Source organism: Bombina bombina, chromosome 7 (assembly GCF_027579735.1).
Source record: "Bombina bombina isolate aBomBom1 chromosome 7, aBomBom1.pri, whole genome shotgun sequence".
Taxonomy (NCBI): Eukaryota; Metazoa; Chordata; class Amphibia; order Anura; family Bombinatoridae; genus Bombina; species Bombina bombina.
In genome coordinates, this window is record NC_069505.1 from 505,082,413 (window position 1) to 505,107,189 (window position 24,777).

A 24,777-nucleotide genomic window follows, 5' to 3' on the forward strand; every position below is an offset into this window, starting at 1 on the left:
AGGCTTCTGAATGTGGTGTCAAGTGAGACTATAGAATTACCGAGGGCATGTGTAGCCTAGTGTGTAAGGGAAGGTCAGGCCCACTCGTTATTTACAAAAAGTTTGATTAAAGCTTAAGTTTAGGATGTGTGTTTAGGGGAATGATAGAAGCAAAAGATCCAAGGTGGGCTCACATACATTAAGACAGATTAGACCATGTAAAATAGCGTTGTATTATAATTTGAAACATTTCAAACTAACATAACATTCAAGAAGAGCTTTCAAAAGTCATATTATAACTAAGTCAACCCGCCTCTGATATCGTTGTAAGTAATGATGTGTTAGTGGTTGTAGAGGCTTCTGGTTGTAGTGTCAAGTGAGACTATAGATTGACTATGTGCATATGCGGTCTGGTGTAGGAGGGAAGGTCGGGCATACTTGTCATTAACGCAAAGTGTAGTTAAAACTTGGGTATAGGTTGTGTGTGTGGGAGAATGGTAGAAGCAAAAGGTCCGAGGTGGGTCACAAACAATAAACCAAAACAGTTTTGAACATGCAGAATAGCATTATATTACAAGTAGGAGAATTGTATAGTTCAACAGATACTTATCAGTTGTTTCAGCGGGGTCCCGCCTCCAATGGTATAGATGAACCCAGAAGGGAGAGACATCTAGAAAGAAAAAACATCACTACCCTGAGCAAAGTCCATCAAGGGTTGAGAAGTTTAGGAAGATGCCATGGAAAAGTCTATCCATATATGGGTCAAGAGTTGGTAGTAGTGGGTGCCTTGGCATTCAATTGTAAAGACTGGTGAGGTGTATTGCTGGTATCATCAACAGAGCTGGTGGTCAAGTTCCAAGATTTAAGTAGGGCTAAGCCCTGGGTAACGCTGTGGACGTTAAATGCTTGATTGTCCTTAAATATTAGCAGTTTGATCGGGTAGCCCCAGCGATAACTCATATTCTTCTTTCTTAGCATGGTGGTGACGTCTGCATAAGTCCTTCTTTGTTGGAGGGTTCTTGCAGATAGGTCTGGGAATATTTGCAGGTTCTGAAACCTTTCTGTTAGTGTGGGCTTCTGAAAGTGGGCCCTATGAACCCTTTCTTTGTAGGTAAAATAGTGTAGGCGCACTATTACATCTCGTGGTTGCTCTTCAGATAAGCCTTTAGGTCTTAGGGAACGGTGAGCTCTGTCTATTAAATTCTCTGAGTCAGAGGAAACTGGGGCCAACTGTTGGAAAAGATCTTTTAGGAAACTCTGGAGTTCAGTAGAAGAAACAGACTCCGACACCCCCCGGATCCTTAGGTTGTTGCGCCGGGATCAGTCTTCAAGGTCTGCAATTTTATCTTCAACAGAGTCCATATATTCCGAGAGATGTTGAGTGTACGTTAGACAGTTGGATTGTTCTGTAGCTAGATCATCACAGCGCCTTTCAAGTGTATCAATGCGTTCATTGGTGGAGGAAATTTCCCTCTTGAGTTCTGCAGTAGAGGCAGATAACTTGGCCTCAAACGAAGAGTGATGATCATCCAGCATGCTTTTCAGGGAGTCTAGTATGAAAGTGGGTGTCACAGGTTCCCCTTGGCTTTGTTGTATGTTTTTCAATGCTGCAAGAGAGAATTTGGCTGAACCAGAGCCAGGGGAATCAAGGGGTTCAGACAGAGAATGAGGATCTGGTGGAGGGGGGCTAAAGTGGTCCATCACTGTTTTCTTGGGGGGATACTGTGGTTTATTCTTCTTTCTCTGTGATTGCGACATAGTTATGCCAATATGATTTAGATAAGTTACAGCTCACAGCGTCTACTCCAAGTTTGATTCGTGATATAAGGATTCTTCCCTGAAAGATCACTCACACAGACGCAAAGAAGAAGTATGTTATGAGATGTTCAAAACACCAGCTGTAATTCTTCCCTGAAAGATCACTCACACAGATGCAAAGAAGCAGTATGTTATGAGATGTTCAAAACACCAGCTGTAATGTGACTTTAATCTGAGTCCATACTGGGGGAGTTTAGACTAATATTGAAACATAAAGCCAGATGTGGGTAGTATACTGTTTAGAAGCTGAGACCATATATGTATACTGGATGACTCATTAGATGGAATTAACCCCCATGGAGAGATGTTATATTAAGAGTGTAGGTAGAACGGTAGGCACCACATGCAGTGATAGTATGCAAACAAAAGTCCACAATTTATTCAAAGAGAATACGGTAAATACCAATAAAAAAAAAAATTCAAGAGCAAAGTGGAACAGTTTATCAGAGGAGCTTGCAGATATAGATAGTATGGGTAGTGATGGGAGTTATGTTCCTTGAAACCACGGTGTCTAGCCGTTTATAGCTATGGATTGCTATTAGCCTCCCTTTTTTTTTTCTCCTTTCTCCTCTTTCTTTATTTTTTCCCCTTCTTTTGTTCTGTTTCAGTAAACAGTTCTGTTAAGGTTGTGGTAGAGGATGTAATATGTTCAAGTTAGAGTGGCATTCCTGTTTAGGATAACTATATAAGACAGTCTATGGATACTAGGTGAGAGGTATAGGAGGCCCACAATAAGTTATTCCCACAGATTGTTAAAGTAGTGTGCAGGGTTGAAATGAGGCCCTACAAGTAGAGACTGCAGATCTAAATGTGTTGTTGTATCCAAAAGGAGTACTGTAGACCCACACTACCAAGCGTGTTCATGTACTTGAGAATAGTTGTGGTGCGCAAGTGTATTCCAAGGCCCTGGTGATATGGGCTACAAGGTATGTAAAAACCTGCGGCGTCTGTAATTATGGGCAATGTCTCACCTCTACACCTTTCCGGTCTATTAGGAAGATCTCCCTGCTGAGAGTAGATGAGTCGTCAACTTCAGGTCGGAGGAGAGTTAGTATCCGCTGCTCCCTGATCGCCTTTCAGCAAGCACCACGTGGGTGACGGTGAGGAACCAAGATGGCAACGCCTAAAAGCAGCTTGTAGTGCCGGAGCAAAAGTAAGTTCACTTGCGGTTAAGCTGGGCAGCCAGCCCAGAGGTGTGCACTGAGTCGCAATGCGTTAGTGTAGACTGGGTCCGGTATCCTCAGGAGACTCCAAGATGTGAAGATCTCCTTATACTTCCAATGTAGGGGTTTCTGGACTCTGGGTCTTACCACATCTGTTCCGTGTTCTAATACAGCTATCTGCGGTTTCTTGGTGTGTTAGGAGGGATGGCCAAATGAGCAGGGTTGAATATAGGGGTAGTAATGAAATAAAAGGGGGAAACTATAGGAAAACAGAGGGAATTAGAGAACTCAGAGCGGGAGCTCGCTAAAAATGCGAACAGCTTCTCCCGGTGTTAGCTCCGCCCCCCCCCTTTTTTTTTTTAAATCAAGGTTTTTTTATTGAGGTATTGTGTGGTACAGCATTTGTATCATTCCAGCATGTACATGAATTGTCTTATATGAATACATGTTTTATAGAAAAAAAGACAAACGGAAAAATAACAAATGCATATAAAAGGCTATGATAAACAAATATTAAAATATGATAAACCAAATTATTCACAGATACTTTCCTGTTCAATAACTCTGAAACCACAGTAAATAAGGATACTCAATTAATGTTATGAATTGTGTTATCTCTATTATTTAAGCTTAATCTAACATGCATACTATAATATGATACCTAATTTTTTTAGAATCGTTAGAATAACCTTTACTATGAAGACGGTCACCTTATATAATGATACCTTACTAAGATTTTTGAAAATTGAGGAGTGGGGAAAGTGTGTAATAGAAGGGAATTATACCAAGTTGTGTCTATGAAGACATAATGACAATGCAGCGGGTGAATATCGCTAGAAAATTCACCGGATTGGGTGAATGTAAGGTTGGATACTGCCTGATTATATTAAATGTTAACGAGGGAGTTTAAGTAAATAAGACTAGCTAATGAGTTTGCATCGACCTTCATCTATGAATTAACCGTGGGTCTAAAGAACCCTATAGGTCCAAGCTAGGATACACATGAATCCATGTAGAGGGGTCGCAATAGATCTACCAACATTGATAGAGATGGGAACTTAAATAAGGTAAGTTTTAGACCTTAGTGTATATGGGTAGTATGAATATGAATTTTATTTGATAGGAGGAGACATGTAAAATTTACCAGAAGGCCACCAGAAACCTTTATGTGATTGTGAAATTAAGTCTGAGGGAGGAAAAACCCTCCTAAGTATGGCTTGTATCTTAATATATTGGAGAGCAGAGAGATACATTGCCGAATGAGGTTCTAATTTAATATATAGTGGGAAATGATGCATAGAGCAATCATATGTTTTGCCAACTTAGAATTTATGTGGATAGTTCTAAACTGGATATAAGTTGGCCAAGCTTACCCGAGCTCTCGTTAGTGGATGTAAGTAATGAACCTATAGGATCTGGGAATAGATTCCATAATGCAAGCAATTCAAATGCGACCATCGCACCAGCTCAAATGTGGAGGCATAGCCAGTGTTACTAAAATTAATAGATATGTAAATATTTGCCTGTACAGTGTTCTAGGTCTCACAATCGAGAGATCCAATATCAGATAAAGAAAGGTTAAGTACTCACACACAGCAACCACATATAGGATTGTATATGGCTACTGCTGCTAAAATAGTATGTAAGCTTTACTTTCAGGTTGGTTCAAAGAGGTTGTATATAAAACTATGAAAACTGGAAAACAGGCCCAACTATCATTAAACCATCATTAATAACGTGAACAGTAAATTAGGTACTACCATCCTGTAACAAGATAATATCAATATAAATATTCAACTAATTACTAAACAAGCTGATGCATATATATTTGCACTTATGTAACATATGAACTAATCAGAACTTAGGGTTAAAATTCATCAACATGCGTTATATCAAGTCCGGAGGTATCTAGAGAAAGATCTCTCTTGTTTATGATAGTGTTTTTTTAGTTCAACCCACTCCAGATCAATATCTATATAGCAAGTCATGATATTTGATCGGTTGTTTGTAGGGGGCAGAGTAGATCTCCCAGGCTAGTGGAGTAATTGAGCGTCTCAATTTACAGCATAGTGAAAGCCTCCCTGTCCAGCGGGTCCCCTCACAAGTAATATGTCCCTGATGAAGGCGAGTTAGCTCCGGATCTCATCTAAGGAAGCCGGCCAGATCTCCCCAGTCAGAGAACAGAGGTAAGTAGTCAAACTTTGATTCTTCATCAGAACTTAGGGTGTATAGAGCTAAAGATTGGGTACTTCGCCAGCGTGCGTTCAGCAGGGACTTCTTATTACTTTTTGGAGCATTGATCGTCCGTGCATGCTGCCGTGGAACTTCAATAGAGGGGGAGATGTCTGTAGTAAAATGAATAGGTCCACCTGCATCACTATATCTAATGGCATTGCCTAGGCCCAAGCTAGACCTCACCTTCCGGAATGATAAGTCCTGCTGAGCGGTGGATATTTCCTCTGTCAACTCAGTGATTTCTAGGCCGTTACTTGTTAGTTGTCTGGCGCCATCTTGCAAATGCGTGTCTCTAGCAGCTGCGATTAGGTCGTTAAACCTCCCATCTACCTTGTTTTCAAGATCCTTTAGGAAGGCAAAGATGTCTGTGCTGGATAACTCCATCTTAGGTTGGCAGTGAGGTGGTCTCACTTAACCCAGATTACTCGGGGGGGGGCATTAGTTGGGTTGGTAATAGCAGGCCGGCACCTCTCTTTGCAACAGTCCGAGATAGCACTCCAGGCAGCGCCGGAACGTAGTGATGCATATATGCTTCTGAACAGTTAGGATTTATAGAGCCAAAATATCTTCCAAAGATGATGAATTCAGTAGGATTCAGAAGATATTTAGAGAAAAGTTGGTGGTGGTTCCAGAGCTGCTAGTAAGTGTGACTTATCATGGCCGCCGGCTAGACACGCCCCCCCCCCAACTAATTACATTTTTAAAAATACATGTACAAATTATTCTCAAGCTAATCTTTGTTCTAGATACATCATTCTAAAAATTATTTAGTGTTTAATGTCCCTTTAACAAGTGAATAAAATCTTGGGAAAACGTTGGCATATATTTACTTATTTTCGAGCATACAGAAGATGTCCAAATATTAAAGATAAGATAGTGAGGACTGATACTGGTAGCTCTAAGAACTGTAGACAAAGCCAAGTTGGCAAGACCAGGACTGTTTTTTCCCCTGTCTTGGGTGTGCCAACTGTAACTCTATGATTAAAGGATACATTCCAGAGTACCCCAGGGACTTCCGGTGGGAGAAGTGTGAAGAACATGCACCCTAAGCTCTGTCATTGAAGAGCTGTGTACCAACTAACCCCTGCTTTAGACTCCTATTGCCGGGTAAAGAGAACACTGCTTGGGGAGAAATTTGCTGTTAGAAGCTGGGCAGAAGTCCCTGAAGCTCGCATAGACCGGACGGCCCTGCCCACAAACACAAGCATAAGACAGAACTATTGGAGGGTAAAGGTGGTCATGCAACTATAGTACTGCGGTTTGCGTTTTACCAATACTCACTCCCGAGGGCATAACAACAGAAGAATCTGTTAAAGAGTGACTCAAGCTGTGGCCGTAGAAAATTCCTTTGATCTTTCACCCCATGCATGGGGCCCTGAATCGGGCGAGAGTTGTCCCGCTCAGAGAAATGCATTGGTAAAGTGGCCTGGAGACACATAACTTGCTGTTGTTGATGCTGGAAACCTGGGAAACCGCAAGTATCTAATCTGACATACCTAGAAAACCCTACTTTATACCCGCTGCATGTGTCTGTTTGGGAAGCCTTTAAACCACTCTTGGCTTTGGAGCTATATCACAACACGATAACCAAAGATTAAAAATATACTCAAAATCAGCAAGAATCATAATTGCAAATATATGTACACTGATACGGAGGTCCTTTTTACATTTTTTTCATGGAGTAAGAGCACCAGAGAGATAATTCTGACTAGTGCGCAAGAGTGAGAGAGCACAAGAGACACAAGAATAGGAACTACCGTATATTGAAACGTGTTTACCCCATGATAATATTTGATTCCCTACACAAAGTTTGGTGAAAAGCTTGGTTATTGCCCCTTACGAAAAGCTGGCTGTGTAATAAGGAGGAATCGTTTAGAGCAATATAATTCCTGCCAGCAGCTATAATCTAAGATCTACCAGGGCAAGAAATTGTAAGACTTGCATTGAAGTTCATCTCTGAATCTCAATAAGTAACGATTGTGATATTGCTGGTGAAAACCTTTATGACTGATTAATATAAAGAACTACAGCAAAAGAACTATCGGTTTGGAAAAGTGATAGCCTTTTGGTGGGACAGTATAAATAGACTTTTTAGCTGAAGAACAAGCTGGTCACCAGTTGTTCAATACCAACAATTGTGGTCACTGAATGGCTTGTTAATAGTAATGTATGATTTAAAATTGTATCTGGTATAATATGCAGTCAGATGTTGATGATTGGGAATCACTTGTTGTCAGCAAGTGAGAAATACTGTGAGACCAAGGTGGTTTTAATGAGAAAAATATATACAATCTAAAACCCTCAGCAAGTTAAAGGAACCCAGATAAGGGTGATGGAGCTAGAGAAAATATCCAGCATTTTTACTAAGGTTCCGAGGCTTCTTTGAATTCTCTGTAATTTGTTTTTGCTATTTGCCTCATTATAACTGTGCCTTAAAGCAGATTTTCATGTGTAATATAGACACACATTTTTTTATTTTTTATTTTCTTTGGTCTGAACACTTACACTACACACATTGCACATTATTGAGTTCACTTTATTTATTGATTGATTTTATTTTTCCATTTTTTTTTCTTGTTTCTTATTCTTTGGTTTTTTTTTTATCTTTTTTTCTTTTTTTGTTGTTCTCCACCCTTAGCTATTGATGTTTTCAGTCAGGATTCATATCCAATAGCTTAATATACAGACACTTCCACTGTCAGTCACGTTGATTAGGACTTTTATATAACTTATTGAAAAATATATAACAAGCACAAAAACAAGATCTCCTGCCATGTTACTGAAAAAAAGACAAAAAAACAAAAATGGCGCATGATATAGGCCCAGAAGGACTCTTAGAAGGACAAACGCTTATGACAAATAGCCTAGAAAAACAATTGACACCCAATCAAATAGCTGAATTATTATTACACCAATTCAATTCAGTTAAAAAAGAGATAACCAGTTAGGAACTGGTTTCTACTGAGACAGTGTCACTCCTATATTTTAAAACACAAGGATAGGAGGAACCTTCTACGCCCTTTAACCCCATTTGAAACTTTGTGCAAATCACCTACACCGACTAGGAGAACTCTCTCGCTTACATACTCTATCCTACAACAGACCTCGATCACACCACATTATATAGACAGTTGGGAGAGGGAACTGAATATTGAATTATCACACACAGATAGGTCACGTATGTTTGCCTCAGTTACCAAGACTTCAGCTTCTAGTAGGATAGTAGAATTAAATCTGAAGATTATCCAGAGGTGGTACTTCACGCCCTCAAGGATCCATAAAATATTCCCTTCCAACAATGAGAGTTGCTGGAGATGCGGGGATTCACCGGGAAACATGTCAGATATATGGAGGGCATGTCCTCCCCTTCAAAAAATGTGGGAAAGGATAGCAAAAGAAATGTCAATTATGTTAGAGGTGGAGGTACCAGTAGATCCGACAATCTGGCTATTTAATATTACATATGGTAAATTTAATGGTCATAAAAAGAGTTTACTATACATAGCAAGTAATAGCTTTAAATCGTTGGTGGCGAGGGGTTGGAAGAATAGGGAAGTCCCTACACTAGTGCAGTGGCACCATAAGATGAAATATATATTGGATCTGGAGGAATATGCCATCATGAAAAGCAACAGGCTAGATATATACATTCAGATGAAGGTTACTTGGGAGACTTACATTACTAATGCAACCAAGCCTCAGACCCCACGAATCAGTAGAATTCTGAGAACATGGTGACTTAAATTAAAGATTAAGCGACATAATTTTTCTTACAAGGATGATTCCTTGGGGGAATGCAGTTGAATTATTCTGACTGAGTGAGCTATATAGTTTTGTATTATTATTTGATGTTTATATTCGTAAAATATAACAGCTTATTATTTCATATGTACTTGGAATTTCATTATGTAATGGATTATTTCTTTGTTATTGTCATTTTCAAGTTGTAATTGGACTTTTGACTAATAAAGCTGTTTTGAAAAAAAAAAAAAAAGAGATAGCCGGACTCTCGTTTGAGATTTAACAATTTTCTAAAAGGATAATAGAGGTAGAGCTAAGGGTCTCTGATTTAGAGGATATATATAATGTACAAGAAGAAAATATCATAAAATATAACAACAAAATAAAAATATTACAAGCTAAAATTGACGATCTTGAAGATAGATCTTGTCGTAATAATATCCGGATTGTGGGATTACCTGAGAGTCAGGAATTTGAGGATTTATTAAGCTTTGGGGCAAGTACAAATTACAGGTAGAAAGAGCAAATGGAACAGGGAACAGTAAGAAATATTCTGATGGTGATATAAGACCCCGGATGGTCATGATAAAATACTTAAAGGGACACTGAACCCAATTTTTTTATTTCGTGATTCAGATAGAGCATGCAATTTTAAGCAACTTTCTAATTTACTCCTATTATTAATTTTTCTTCGTTCTCTTGCTGTCTTTATTTGAACAAGAAGGCATCTAAGCTAAGTACCCAGCCAATTTTTGATTCAGATCAATGGACAGCACTTGTTTATTGGTGGGTGAATTTACCCACCAATCAGCAAGAACAACTCAGGTTGTTCACCAAAAATGGTCCGACATCTAACCTTACATTCTTGCTTTTCAAATAAAGATACCAAGAGAATGAAGAACATTTGATAATAGGAGTAAATTAGAAAGTTGCTTAAAATTGGGTTCAGTGTACATTTAAACTTCCAGGACAAAATCAATATAATAAGACAGTACAGGAAGAACCAATCAGTAATGAAAGGCGAAAAACAGATTTAGATTTCTTTCATGTAATTGGCAAGAGTCCATAAGCTAGTGACGTATGGGATATACAATCCTACTAGGAGGGGCAAAGTTTCCCCAAACCTCAAAATGCCTATAAATACACCCCTCACCACACCTACAATACAGTTTTACAAACTTTGGAGGTGGTGAAGTAAGTTTGTGCTTGATTTTCTTCATTAATTTGAGCTTCTCAGCATTTTGTTTGTCAGAGGGAGGTGAAGGGAGTATCACCTATTGAATTCTATGGTTTTCCCTGCAGGAAATCTTTTTCATAGGTTCTCTGCTATCGGTCGTAGAGATTCATCTCCTACCTCCCTTTTCAGATTGACGATATACTCTCATATTCCATTACCTCTACTGATAACTGTTTCAGTACTGGTTTGGCTATCTGCTATATGTAGATGGCTGTCTTTCACTAAGAAGTGCCTATGAAAAAGGAAGATACTAAATGATAGCAGTTCATTTTGAGCACCAGGGGATGAAAGTGACCCCAATCTAAGATATGCCAAGCAGATGATATGTAAGAGGTAACTTAGGTTATCTTCATTTTTTTGCACATTATTATGAAGAAAGTCGTAGGTACCAATTACTTGCAGTTCACAAAAAGCCAAGACCATTTTTGTAATTTGGCAGTGAGACAGTAATGACCTCTAAATCTTAGATCATGTAAGTCATGTCATATAACTCAAGAAATCATCAGAGTCTTGTAAGGGGCAATGGAAGAGTCCTTAAATACCTAATACTTTCAGGAACCATGATCAAATTAAGGCAGCAATTTCCCAAACTGGCTGGGTTCACCATAGGAAGAAAATGTGCTTAAAGGGACATGACACCCACATTTTTTCTTTCATGATTTAGAAAGAGAATGCAATTTTAAACATCTTTCTAATTTACTTATATTATCTAATTTGTTTTATTCTCTTGATATTCTTTGCTGAAAAGCATATCTAGATATGGTCAGCAGCTGCTGATTGGTTGTTGCACATAGAAGCCTTGTGTGATTGGCTCACCATGTGCATTGCTTTTTCTTCAACTAAGGATATCTAAAAAATTAAGCAAAATAAATAATAGAAGTAAATTGTAATGTTGTTTAAATTTCTATTCTCTATCTGAATCATGAAAGAAAGATTTTGGGTGTGGTAAGCAACCAAACACAGGAACACAATAAGTATCTTCAAACTTAGTACTCATAAACAGGACTGCTGTGCAAGGTTCAAAGCTAGGGAACATGTCTACTAAAGTTCTTGGCAAGCGGATGCTGTTTGTCTGGTGCTTACATTTATTATTGCACAAGCAATTGCTTGTGCAGGGTCACCTCTTGACCATACACTATCTGTCAATAACTCCGAACAAACAATTTTGGTGGATATATGACCATTGCCTCTTAACTTGCATTAAACTCAATCTAGCTCGCTCCTGCTACCAGACGAGAGCGGGAGTGAGCTAGATTGAGTTTAATGGTGTGGTCGGGCCGGCTGTGAATAGACAGCGTGCCGCGATGCGCTTCTGAAAAAAACAGACTCGCTCAGTAGAGCAAGGAGCGGTGTTCTGCTAAAGTCATTTTCTTAGGTAAATATCTATGCAGCCCTCTGTTTTATAAAGCTAGCGTTAAGCTAATGTTATTATATAACATTATTTGGTACGTTTACTGGCCCTTTAAGCAGGCTCACTCATGCTCCAGATCAACAGCAGCTACTTGATGGAGCCCTAAATGTGTAGTAATATAGTGTAACGTCTTTATTTGTGACTCTCATATCTTCCCTGAGGACAGTATTACTTTCTTTACCAATGTTATACTTTTCAAAATCTTATTCTCCGCTACCTAAACACGGCTGATCGTATCAGTTATCTGTAACAAATGAACCTGCATTATCTTTCCTATCAAACATATTTTTTTCTTTTATTTGTTTTCTTGCATGTTATTGAGAAGTGCTGACATCAAAGTTGTCCATCCAACGTGTATTATTGCCAAGGAAAACCACAGGTGAGATTATATACTGCCAACATGTACTCTTAACAAGGATACGGTAAAGGTTCAGGCAAGTTCATTTCTTTGTGACACTCACTGGACTGTTGTACACACAAAGGCAGGACGCCAAGTACATTACTGAATACGGAGTTGCTGTATAAAAAGGCTCATACACAAGGGTTGTAGACGCATTGAGAGCTGACCAGTATGGAGGTTCTTGGGGTATCAGCAGTATTGCTATTAGCATGTGTGGTTTTCTTTCTGCTAAACATACTACATACTAGCAGGCTACAAGGCAAAGGGAAATTTCCCCCTGGACCCACACCATTGCCTATTTTAGGTAACATCCTGCAGATATGTGGCAAAGACACCTTCAAATCTTTCTTTAAGGTGAGTTTTCAGCCTGGTCCATTAATCAAGAAAAGGTGAAACTGTCTGAAGTTGTAAGAACAAGTATTTAAGATTTATAGAATGTTAGATAGATGCTACAAACATTGGTTTATACTTTTTTTTTTTATATCTAATGCAATTATGACATTTTATATTGTGTATGAGGAAAGAAACATTTTGATGAAAAAGGGAAGAGGAACGATGTAGGAATAGCGCAATTTAAAAGAAAACAAAATATGTAAAGAGACATTAAACTTATAGTATATGTCAGAAATTAAAGGGTCATGAAATCCATATTTTTTTCTTTCAAGATTCAGATAGTAAATAGATTTTTAAGTAACTTTACAGTTTATTTTTATTATCTAATTTGTTTAGCTCCTTTTTTATCCTTTGTTGAAAAGTATACCTAGGTAGACTCAGCAGCTGCTGATTGGTGGCTGCACACACGTTTCTTGTTATTGGATTTAACTTAGCTCCCAGTAGTGCCTTACTGCTCTTTTCACAAAGGTTACTAAGTAAATGAATCAAATTAGATAATAGAAGTAAATTTGAATATTTAAAATAGTATGATTTATCTAAGTCATGTAACAAGAATGTTATGTCCCATAAAGTATTGCATTCCAAAAGAAATGTTAGAAAAACATATGAGTAATTCTTCAAGCAAAATTTGGCAAATCAAGAGATGTCTAGGTACATACCTTTTGAAAATCCTGATCTCCGTTTCTCTGAAAAGATGTAAATGTGTTCTGATCTAAACCATCATTGTGCAGAATCATGCAAGCTTAACCAGGGCCGGCTCAACCATAGGACCAAGTGGGTCAGATGGACCCAGGCAGCACTTCACAATGGTCAGTCACTGTCAGGCCCAGACCAGTCCAGTCCTGTGTCTAAGTGGATAAAGTCACAGGCTCCCAGCAGCATAACCTCATCATGCACAAAGACACAGAATTGGTCAGGGGTGAGAATGAAGGTAGGACAAGTGCATCTCTTCCCTAACTTCCTTCAAACTTATTGCACAATTGTGCATAAGCATTGGTTGCATTCAGGTAGGCAGGCTTAGTAAGGTCAGCAGCCAGGCTAGTAGGTTGATATAGTAATCATTAATGTTACTACTGTGGGGGAGTCATCTCATTCTAGGACCCAGGAAGCACAATATCTTGAGCCAGTCGTGAGTTTAAGTACAATTTGCCATACCTCATAAAGGGACATAATACTCATATGCTAAATCACTTGAAAGTGATGCAGCATAGCTGTAAAAATATTTTACCTCAAAACTTCTTTAGCTTCCCAGAGTAAGTGCTGTGTAAACAGTTATACTTCAGCTACTGTCAAGCTGCAAGTTGAAGAAAACCCCCCCAAAAAAAAACAACAGCCAGTCATCAGTGCTGAGGTCATGCTTTGCCTTTGCTGCAATCTCATGAGATTTCATAGAATTTACTTAAACTGAATAGGAAAGTAACATGACTGTGCCTGCACATGGCAGATGCACACTCACTTTCAAGTCTTGGGACAACCATCCTGACTGGCTGCTTAAAGTCTCTTTACAGAGAAGTTTGACTACTTTAAACAATTGAGGTAAAATATCTTTCTTTTTTACATAGAGATGCTCAGGTGATATTTTCTAGTCAGCTTTTTACAGCTATGCTGCATTACTTTCATGTGCTTTAACAGTTGGGTATCATGTCCCTTTGAATGTTTTTTATTTTACTTCTTTTACAGTAGCCAATTAGGCACTGATATAAATAAGCTCCTGCACATATCAGCCAATCACTGTGCAGCACAGAATACACTCTAGCCTCGTCGTAGGGAATAGAAACATGGAAACACTAAATTACAGTGTTAAATTAGAAGGAAAGCAAACTAACGGCTAGATTACGAGTCTTGCGTTAAGGCTCATGATGCTGCTTTTTTACTACCGCTGGTATTACGAGTCTTGCAGATTTAGGGGCACCGCACACTTTTTTGGCCTTACCGCAAATCAACTTACGCAATTTGCGTATAGTCTATTTTCAATAGGACTTCCATTGCACCGGTATTACAAGCTTTTTTTTTTAGGCCAAAAAGTGAGCGGTACACCCTATCCGCAAGCTTCGCAACGTATTCTAAAGTCAGTAGTTATGAGTTTTACACTACAAAGCTGTAGCATAAAGCTCATAACTAAAGTGCTAAAAAGTACACTAACACCCATAAACTACCTATTAACCCCTAAACTGAGGCCCTCCCGCATCGCAAACACTAAAATAAAATTATTAACCCTTAATCTGCCGCTCCAGACATCACCGCAACTATAATAAACATATTAACTCCTAAACCGCAGTACTCCCGCCTCGCAAACACTGGTTAAATATTATTAACCCCTAATCTGTTGTCCTTAACATTGCCGTCATCTACCTACATTTATTAACCCCTAATCTGCCTCCCCCAACGTTGGCGCCACTATATTATATTTATTAACCCCTAAACCTAAGTCTAACCCTAACACCCCCTAACTTAAAAATATAATTAAAATAAATATAAATAAAACCTACAATTATTACCTAAATTATTCCTATTTAAAACTAAATGCTTGACTGTAAAATAAACCCTAAGCTAACTACAATATACCTAATAGTTACATTGTAGCTAGCTTAGGGTTTATTTTTATTTTACAGGCAACTTTGTATTTATTTTAACTAGGTAGAATAGTTACTAAATAGTTATTAACTATTTAATAACTACCTAGCTAACATAAATACAAATTTACCTGTAAAATAAAACCTAACCTAAGTTATACTAACACCTAACACTACACTACAATTAAATAAATTACCTAAATTAAATACAATTAACTAAATTAAATACAATTAGCTAAATTGCAGAAAACAAACACTAAATTACAGAAAATAAAAACAAATTACAAGATCTTTAAACTAATTACACCTAATCTAATAGCCCTATCAAAATAAAAAAAGCCCCTAAAATAAAAAAAACCTAGCCTAAACTAAACTACCAATAGCCCTTAAAATGGTCTTTTGCGGGGCATTGCCCCAAAGAAATCAGCTCTTTTACCTGAAAAAAAAAATACAAACAACCCCACCAACAGTAAAACCCACCATCCACACAACCAACCCCCCAAATAAAACCCTAACTAAAAAAACCTAAGCTCCCCATTGCCCTGAAAAAAGGCATTTGGATGGGCATTGCCCTTAAAAGGGCAATAAGCTCTTTTGCAGGCCCAAAGCCCTAACCTAAAAATAAAACCCACCCAATACACCATTAAAAAAAACCTAACACTAAACCCCTGAAGATCCACTTACAGTTTTGAAGATCCGACATCCATCCTCAATGAAGCCGGGAGAAGTTCTCATCGAAGCGGCAAGAAGTCCTCAACGAAGCAGGGAGAAGTCTTCATCCAAGACGGGAGAAGTGGTCCTCCAGACGGACAGAAGTCTTCATCCAGACGGCATCTTCTATCTTCATCCATCCGGCGCGGAGCGGGTCCATCTTCAAGACATCCGACGTGGAGCATCCTCTTCCAACGACGACTACCCGACAAATGAAGGTACCTTTAAGTGACGTCATCCAAGATGGCATCCCTTAGATTCCGATTGGCTGAAAGAATTCCATCAGCCAATCAGAATTAAGGTTGAAAAAATCCTATTGGCTGATTGGATCAGCCAATAGGATTGAACTTCAATCCTATTGGCTGATCCAATCAGCCAATAGGATTGAGCTCACATTCTATTGGCTGTTCCAATCATCAATCAAATCGTTGGAAGAGGATGTTCCGCGCCGGATGTCTTGAAGATGGACCCGCTCTGCGCCGGATGGATGAAGATAGAAGATTCCATCTGGATGAAGACTTCTGCCCGTCTGGAGGACCACTTCTCCCGGCTTGGATGAAGACTTCTCCCAGCTTCATTGAGGATGGATGTAGGTGTCGGCGATGTCGGGAGCAGCAGATTAGGGGTGTTTAGACTCAGGGTTTATGTTAGGGTGTTAGGTGAAAAAATAAAATGTGTTTCCCCATAGCAATCAATGGGGCTGCATTACTGTGCTTTACGCTGCTTTATTGCAGGTGTTAAACTTTTCTTCAGCCAGCTCTCCCCATTGATGTCTTTTGGGAAATCATGCACGAACACGTACAACCAGCTCACCGCTGACTTAAGCAGCGCTGGTATTGGACTGCGGTATGGAGCTCAATTTTGCTCTACGCTCACTTCTTGCCTTTTAACGCCAGGTTTATAAAAACCTGTAATACCAGCATTGTAGGAAAGTGAGCGGTGACAATAACGTGCAAGTTAGTACCGCACCCCTCATAACGCAAAACTCGTAATCTGTCCGTAAATAAATCATGAAGCTGCACTGTGACATTTTTTAAAAAAATTATGTATAATAATTTTTTTATGAAGTATTAGATTTTGAGTTTAATGCCCCTTTAATGTCATTTAAGGAAATCACAAAAGCAAATTGAACATGACATGGCAACTGGGTTAAACCATGAGTCCCATTAAGGGGTGTTCCAGACGATGGAATATGGAGATTCTAACTAAAATTGCAAAGGAGGAAGTTAGTTCTTGTCTGGGTATAATTCTCTGCAATATATGTCAACCTCATTTAAAGGGACACTGAAGTCAAAATTAAACTTTCATGATTCAGATAGAGCAGCAATTTTAAACAACTTTCCAAATTACTTCCATTAACAAAAGTCTTTTCATATTTACACTTTTTGAGTCACCAGCGCCTACTGAGCATGTACAAGAATTCACAATATATACATATATGCATTTGTGATTGGCTGATGGCTGTCACATGATACAGGAGGAAGGGAAATAGACATAAAAAAAAAATAATCTTCTACTCATTTGAAGTTCAGACTAAGGCCCATTTATCAAGCTCTGTATGGAGCTTGTGGGCCCCTGTTTCTGGCGAGTCTTCAGACAGCCGCTGCTCCATAACGCTGTCCATCTGCTCTGAGCAGGCGGACAGAAATCGCCGGAATTCAACCCGATCGTACTGACACCCCCCTGCTAGCGGCCGATTGGCCGCAAGATTGCAGGGGGAGGCGTTGCACCAGCAGTTCTTGTGAGCTGCTGGTGCAATGCTGAATACAGACAGTGTATTGCTTGCCGCATTCAGCGAGGTCTGGCGGACCTGATCCGCACTGTCGGATCAGGTCTGCCAGACCTTTGTTAAATATCCCCCTAAGGGTCCTGAAATATCAAGCTCCGAATGGAGCTTAATGCCACTTGTTTCCGGCGAGTCTGAAGGGCTCTGAAACAGAAGTTAGGCAGCAGTGGTCTAAAGAATACAATCGGGTTGATTGACACCCCCTGCTAGCGGCTGAATGGCCGTGAATCTGCAGGGGGCGGTATTGCACAAGCAGTTCTGGTGAATGATAAATGCTGACAGAGTATTTATCGATGTGCAGCGGACATGATATGCTACATCGTATCATGTCTGCTCGCACTTTGATAAATATGCCCCTAAGGGGTAGATTTATCATGTGTCGAGCGGACATAATTCGCTATAGCGAATCATGTCCGCTGAACATCGCTAATTGCCAACAACATACCCTGTTAGCATTTAACATTGCACAAGCATTTCTTGTGAAATGCTTGTGCAATGCCACCCTTCACATTCATGGCCAATCGTGGCCGCAAGCATGGGGTGTCAATCATCCAAATCGGACCAAATCGGTGTCAATCATCCAAAGCAGACCTGAAACTTCGGGCGTAGAAAGCAGCATCTGCTGCTTAATAAATCCACCCCTAAGTGTTTTGCATTGTCTATTTATCATGCATTTGCTTATTATCCATATCTATTGTATTTACTGCTCCTTTAACACTTTCTACATTGACTTTTCCAAAAAGTAGGAATGTAAAAAAAATGGCCGCCTTGCAAGTGTTTGGCTTTTGATATTTTTGAGAATAACATAAATTATGCTTACCTGATAATTTCCTTTTTTTCCGTTGGAAAGAGTCCACAGCTGCATTCATTACTTTTGGGAAATAAGAACCTGGCCACCAGGAGAAGTCAAAAACACCCCAGCCAAAGGCTTAAATACCTCTCCCACTTCCCTCATCGCCCAATCATTCTGCCGAGGAACAGGGAACAGTAGAAGAAATATCAGGGTTAAAGGTGCCAGAAGAATAAAACTAGGACGCCCCACATTACAAAACGGGCAGGGAGCTGTGGACTCTTTCCAACAGAAGAAAAGGAAATGATCAGTTAAGCATAATTTATGTTTTTTTTCCTAATTGGAAAGAGTTCACAGCTGCATTCGCTACCTTTGGGAAAACAATACCAAAAGCTAAAGAGGACACTGTATGCCAAAATGGGAGGGTACAATAGGCGGCCCATTCTGAGGGCACCAGGTCTGAATCACTACTCAACAAAAAAAAAAGCTTTGTCCGAAGCTGAGAAAACAGGAAGGGAAAAGGCCCCAAGGACACTGAACAGCAGACAGCCCGGAAGCCTGGCTAGAGACTGCAAACAGACTTAACTGAGCAAACAGTCCTCCAAGAGACACCATCGCCCAACAGTCAGTCCCCAACCAAACTCCCCTTACCAACAAAGGGAACCCTGGTTGACCATTCCCAGAAGGGAGAAAGCAAGGAGAGCAGAAGAAAAACTGGAAGTTTACCCCCAAATCCGTAAAGGAAGCCAAACAAGCACAGCTCGCAAGGCTCAACAAGACCTGACAACAAGGGGGAGGCAATATCCGAACTAAAGAACTCCAAGGTTACACTGAAGTTTAGCAGTGTGAGTTGCACTTCTGCTTAAAAAAAAACAAGAGGAGGGAGGAGGAGCTGGCAGCAGCAAGTATGGCGGTGTGAGCCCTGAGCTCCTGAGTCCTGACCTATGTAAGACCTATGCAAGAAAATGTATAGAGAGACTCACTTAAAGACTCACCTAAAGACACACATAAAGAATCTTAAAGGACAATGGTAAAGCAATGGTAAAGCAAGCAAGCAAGCAAATAATCCAAATAATAAGTGGATAATGGAGTGAATAAATAAAATGCTAAAGCTATAGTTATAGCTATACGTGAGCTGCATCCTTCCTTCCGTTGGTTACCCGGCTAATACTGAAATCTCTCAGCAAGTAAAAAACAAACAAAAGTATCTTTAAAGAACACCAGACAACATTATGATGTTACTATTATTGTACTACCATAATGCAGCTATTCGGCTGAATGGCAACTAAGTACAACAGGAAAACAGTAACTTAAACAGCTGCAAAAGTAACAAACCTCTGACGTGCCCGATGGTATGATATGCCGCTACACACCCTGCTTCTCAGGAGACACGGAAGACACGGAAAAAGATTAGAGGCGTACACCCATACAGGAGCAAGCAGGAAGGAACCCGTTGATCGTTGTCTGATCACTGTTCACTGATTGCTGATCCCTGTCTGGCCGATCGATAGAGGGGTATGTTGCCAGGCCCGGCAGACATAGTGTTGATGTGACGCTGGAAAACGCTCATTACAAAAGGCAGGGAAGCTGACGCTGACAGCCTCTGTATCCTCTGTGACTGGGGAGGAGGGAGAGGTGGAGAAGCGGAGAAGTGAGAGACTCAGACTCAGAGTGAGCTACACAAGGAAAAATTGGGGTTTCCAGGCCCTCTGAAGCTCAAGTGCCTTAGTGCTGATAACAGATACAACAGTGCCGATAACAGGAAGCAATGGGTGTGTAGGAGGCTCCTAGATAGAATCAAAGAGCTGAAAGCCTAAGAGACTTAGGAGACTTCTCTTTCTTTTTTAAGACTGGTGTATGGAACATAAAGTATATGCAAAGTATATGCAGAGTATATAAAATACAGCATAAAACAAAACATATAAGGCATATAAGACATATAAGACAGGTGGCATATACATATAAAGCATATAAAATATATGAAAAATATGTGAGAACTCTGGTATAAATCAAACACTAGATTAAACATTAGATTTTATATGCCTGACTATGTATGCCTGTAGTAGGCTGAAGAGAATACACTTTGAATACACTTTAAATTGGTAAATAAATAAAAAAAAATTAAAAAAAGGGGCTGTAATAAAGTTACAACAGAGATACCTGGTACTTTCATCTCTTATATCTCGTGTATATCTCTTGTATCACCTTTAAACTGCTGAACCATGCTGAATTTCTACTAAACTTGTCCAAGGATGGCTATATGATAGCTCTATGAGTATGCTAGGAGTGCTCTAAGAATATAAATGTGATAATACAAAATATAAATACTGGTTTAATATTCTACTGTATCTCTTTGTGAAAAGGTGTCTGGGAAAAATAACTTTACAAAAAAAAAATATATATATATATATATATATATATACAGGTAGCCCTCAGTTTACGCCGGGGTTAGGTTCCATAAGGAATGGTTGTAAATCGAAACCGTTGTAAATTGAAACCCAGTTTATAATGTAAATCAATGGGAAGTGGGGGAGATATGTTTCAGGCCCCTCTCAAAATTGTCATAAGTAACACCTAATACATTCTTTTTAAAGCTTTGAAATGAAGTCTTTAAATGCAAACAGCATTATAAACCTAATAAAATAATCAGACAACACAGAATATATAATTAAACTAAATTAAATGAACAAAAACATTTGCTAAACAGCATTATAAACCTAATAAAATAATCACACAACACAGACTTCACTTGCATTTTTCTGCAAACAGTTCTTTCTATGCATTCCAATCTGGACTGATTTATAGACAGGAAGATATTGTTCCTTTGAAATCTGCTTGATAGCTCAGGTCTGGTTAAACTGATTAATTTCAGCTTGCTTGGCTTTGCTGCAACACAAGCAGACAGCTTCACCTACTGGCTATTTTAATAAATGCACTGCTTCTCAATGCTTTTCAATAGCAGTCACATGACTGGAAAAAAAGGTTGTTATTCTGAAACGGTGTAAATTGAACATATATATATCTACAGCCCTAAAGGGGGGGGGGGGGATTGGCGTCAAAGAAGAGTGTTAAGTCTGCAAAACAGACAAAAACTACCAGCAATAGAGAACACATTTTTTACAGCAGCAGAAAACTGTCAACAAAAAGTAAATAATAAAGAAACACCAGAATCAAGTGTGAACTTTCCTATTACAAGTATCACCTCCTTAACTCCACCGGTGGACACTACCCAAATAACTGAAAATACTCTTCCCTTTCTGGCTTCCACTAAAGATCTCACAGATATACTTAGATCCTGCATCAGCGAAGAATTAGCAGAACTTCGTCAGGATATCCACACTTTGGGTTTCAGAATAGAAGCCTTGGAAGATAATGAATCAACTATAAAAGAAGAATTAACTAACATCTAAACAACTACAGAACAACAAGCGGATCTAATTGTTATGTTAGAGGACAAAGTGGAAGACCTAGAGAATAGGAGTAGGAGGGAAAATATAAGGATTAGAGGGGTCCCTGAGTCGGTGTCACCGAAAGAATTTCCGACCTATCTTACAGCCCTTTTTGCTTTTATGCTGGGAGATCCCGCCTTAACAAATATTAAATGGGAGAGAGCACATCATGCTCTGAGGCCAAGACCACCAGATAATGCACCACCAAGAGATATAATAATAAAATTCAAGAGTTTCTCGAAGAAAGAGGAAATAATGACAGCGTCATTATGCGGACCTATCACGAAGAACACTTCAGAGAAGAAAAGAATTTGCTCCTCTTACTACTCTATTAAGATCAAAAAGGATAAATTACTGATGGGGCTTTCCGTTTCATCTTTCAGTAATATATGAAGATAAAAGAATCACCTGTTCCAAATTAATAGAGATATGGGACTTTTGCAAAGCTTTAGGAATAGAGCAACCAGATCTATCACTAAGCCCACAGGTAAAGGGCACAACTGACATTGGAAATAATAAGGGGAGACTGCAAGAAAAATGGAAAATGATTCCTGTGAAGAAAAAGGGGACTATTGCTAACTCAGATATAGGGATGGAAAGCCCAAATTCTAGAGATACAGGAGCTCCACTAAACATGGAAAGAGAAGATTCTTTAAGAGACAAATAATTTTATATCTAATTACTCTAACAGAAAAATATGGAGAGGTACAGTTCTTAATATTAGACACGATTAACTTGAACTATACTAGATATATATTAAGTAAATATGCATATTAGATATTTGTAAACTATATGTGAAATATTAGAGCTATTATAGAGCTACCAAAGGTTCTTACTTTGTAAAGAGCTAATTCATATAATCAACAAAACAATGGTCTCCAAGGTCCTTCCTTAAACTTCACTCTCAAAGAGAGATGCAGTTTTGGCTTCATTTTGAAGTCATTTATGGTGTTTTTTTCTATTTTACTTTAGGGTATAAGTTATATTACCAATTAACTACCAGGATGGTTAGAAATATGTTGAACTGTATGACTTATGTCTATAACAGATATTCATCTATATTAGCTATGTATCAATTTTTTAATAAAATGTTTAAGCATCTTCAGCAATATATAATCCATAAATCCAATTCCTATTTAGAATATGGCACATACTTATAAACATACATTAATTTTAATTACACAGAATGTAAAAGGTTTTAATATACCCCCCAAAAAACAGGCATTTCTAGACTTTAAGCTTAGAGGGGAGGATATCTTGATGCTTCAAGAGAAGCATTTCAGACCAAATAGAGAGCCAAAATATTTTGAATCTAACTTTGATCGCCATTACCATAGCTCGTTCAATTCTAGGCAGAGAGGAGTTAGTATTATACTTAGGAAAGGGATACCATTTTTACTACATAAAGTAGATAAAGATAAAGAGGGTAGATATTTGGCAATAAAGGGATTACTATACGGGAGCCTAGGGACAATTATAAATATATATGCACCTAATAAAACTAATATTGATTTTTTCAAAAATGTATTTAATAGAATACTACACTTTGCTCAAGGAATGTTAATTCTAGGAGGAGACTTAAATTTCTCTTTTAATCCAAAGTTAGACTCTTCTACGTCGAAATACACAGTCTCTCAGAAAACATTCAAAACTATCTGGTCTATTTTTGCTAACAAACATGTACATGACTCATGGAGATATCTTAACCCCAATAAAAGAGACTACTCCTTTTTCTCATATTCAAGTAAAACATATTAACGTCTTGATTATATTTTTCTTGATCAGAAGAGTTTACCGTTTATTAATAGAGCCTATATCAGTCATACCTCATGATCAGACCACTCAGCAATGATAATCTCTTTAGACTGGCCTACTAAACCAAACACTTCCTTCCTGTGGAGATTAGATGACTTCCTGTTGTATGACCCAGCTATTATACAGAAGCTCTCTATGTCACTCCAATCATTTTTTAGTATAAACAAATCACTGGATGTGACTCCATCAATATTATGGGAAACACATAAGTGTTGCGTTAGGGGTGATATAATTCCTTAACTTCGGATCTATCAAGATCATTTACATAAACTTCATCCTAAAGATGACAATATATTAAAACAACTGAAAGATACTAGGCAGCTATTACAAAACCAATTAAACCAACAAGCTTGTCAATCAGCTTTCTATTTAAAAAGGAAATTTTTTAATGAAGGTAATAAATCTGGGAAACTATTAGCAAGGGCACTTAAAAAGAAGAGTCTTAAATCTTATGTACATGAATTAAAAACTAAAGAAGGGAAAAACGTTAAGACTATAAAGGAAATAGGACAAATTTTTAGCAATTATTATTCAGAATTGTATAATTTACAAGACAAATCCTCTTTGGAAGATTTTGTCAAAGAATGTAAGGAATATATTCAAGGTACAGGTTTACCATCTTTCTCTATAGATATGGTCCAGACGGTTTAACGGCAAAATACTAAAACAACTTTCAGAAAATACTTATTCCCCATTTACTAACTGTTTTTCAACAAATAGATATAGGAAACCCCTTTCCATCGAGTATGTTAGAAGCTAGAATAGCTGTTATTCCAAAACCGGGGAAAACAATGGATTCTACAAGCGACTACAGACCTATTTCCCTACTAAATTTAGATATAAAAATATACAGGAAAATCTTAGCCACTAGAATAAATAATTTCTTGCCCCATCTTATCCATCTTAATCAAGTGGGTTTTATTCCAGGGAGAGAAGCAAGGGATAACACTAATAAAGTCATACAGATTTTAGAATTTGTGAAGAAAGAAGGTATCCAAACTGTTATCTTAGCGATGGATGCTGAAAAAGCTTTCGATCGGCTTAACTGGCAATTTCTACATTTTACCTTATATCAATTTGGTTTTAGTAAATTATTCGTAGAACATTTTTTTTCCTTATATAAAGCCCCTATGCAACTGTTAAATTTAACAACTATCTATCAGTATCATTTAATATAAGTAATGGCACACGGCAAGGGTGTCCATTATCACCCATATTATTTGCATTAGCAATTGAAGTGATGACATCTAAAATTAGGCAAAATGATAAAATACAC

The 24,777-nt window shown here is 38.4% G+C and overlaps 1 protein-coding gene across 1 annotated transcript in view; it reads left to right on the forward strand.

Annotated features, from left to right (window-relative positions):
- The first annotated feature begins 12,155 nt into the window (after window positions 1–12,155).
- Window positions 12,156–24,777, forward strand: part of LOC128666902 (cytochrome P450 2C20-like) — an 81,776-nt gene continuing 69,154 nt past the window's right edge. The window contains exon 1 of the mRNA XM_053721713.1: window positions 12,156–12,338. Within this exon, the coding sequence (XP_053577688.1) occupies window positions 12,156–12,338 (183 nt within the window). The remainder of the gene's footprint in view (window positions 12,339–24,777) is intronic.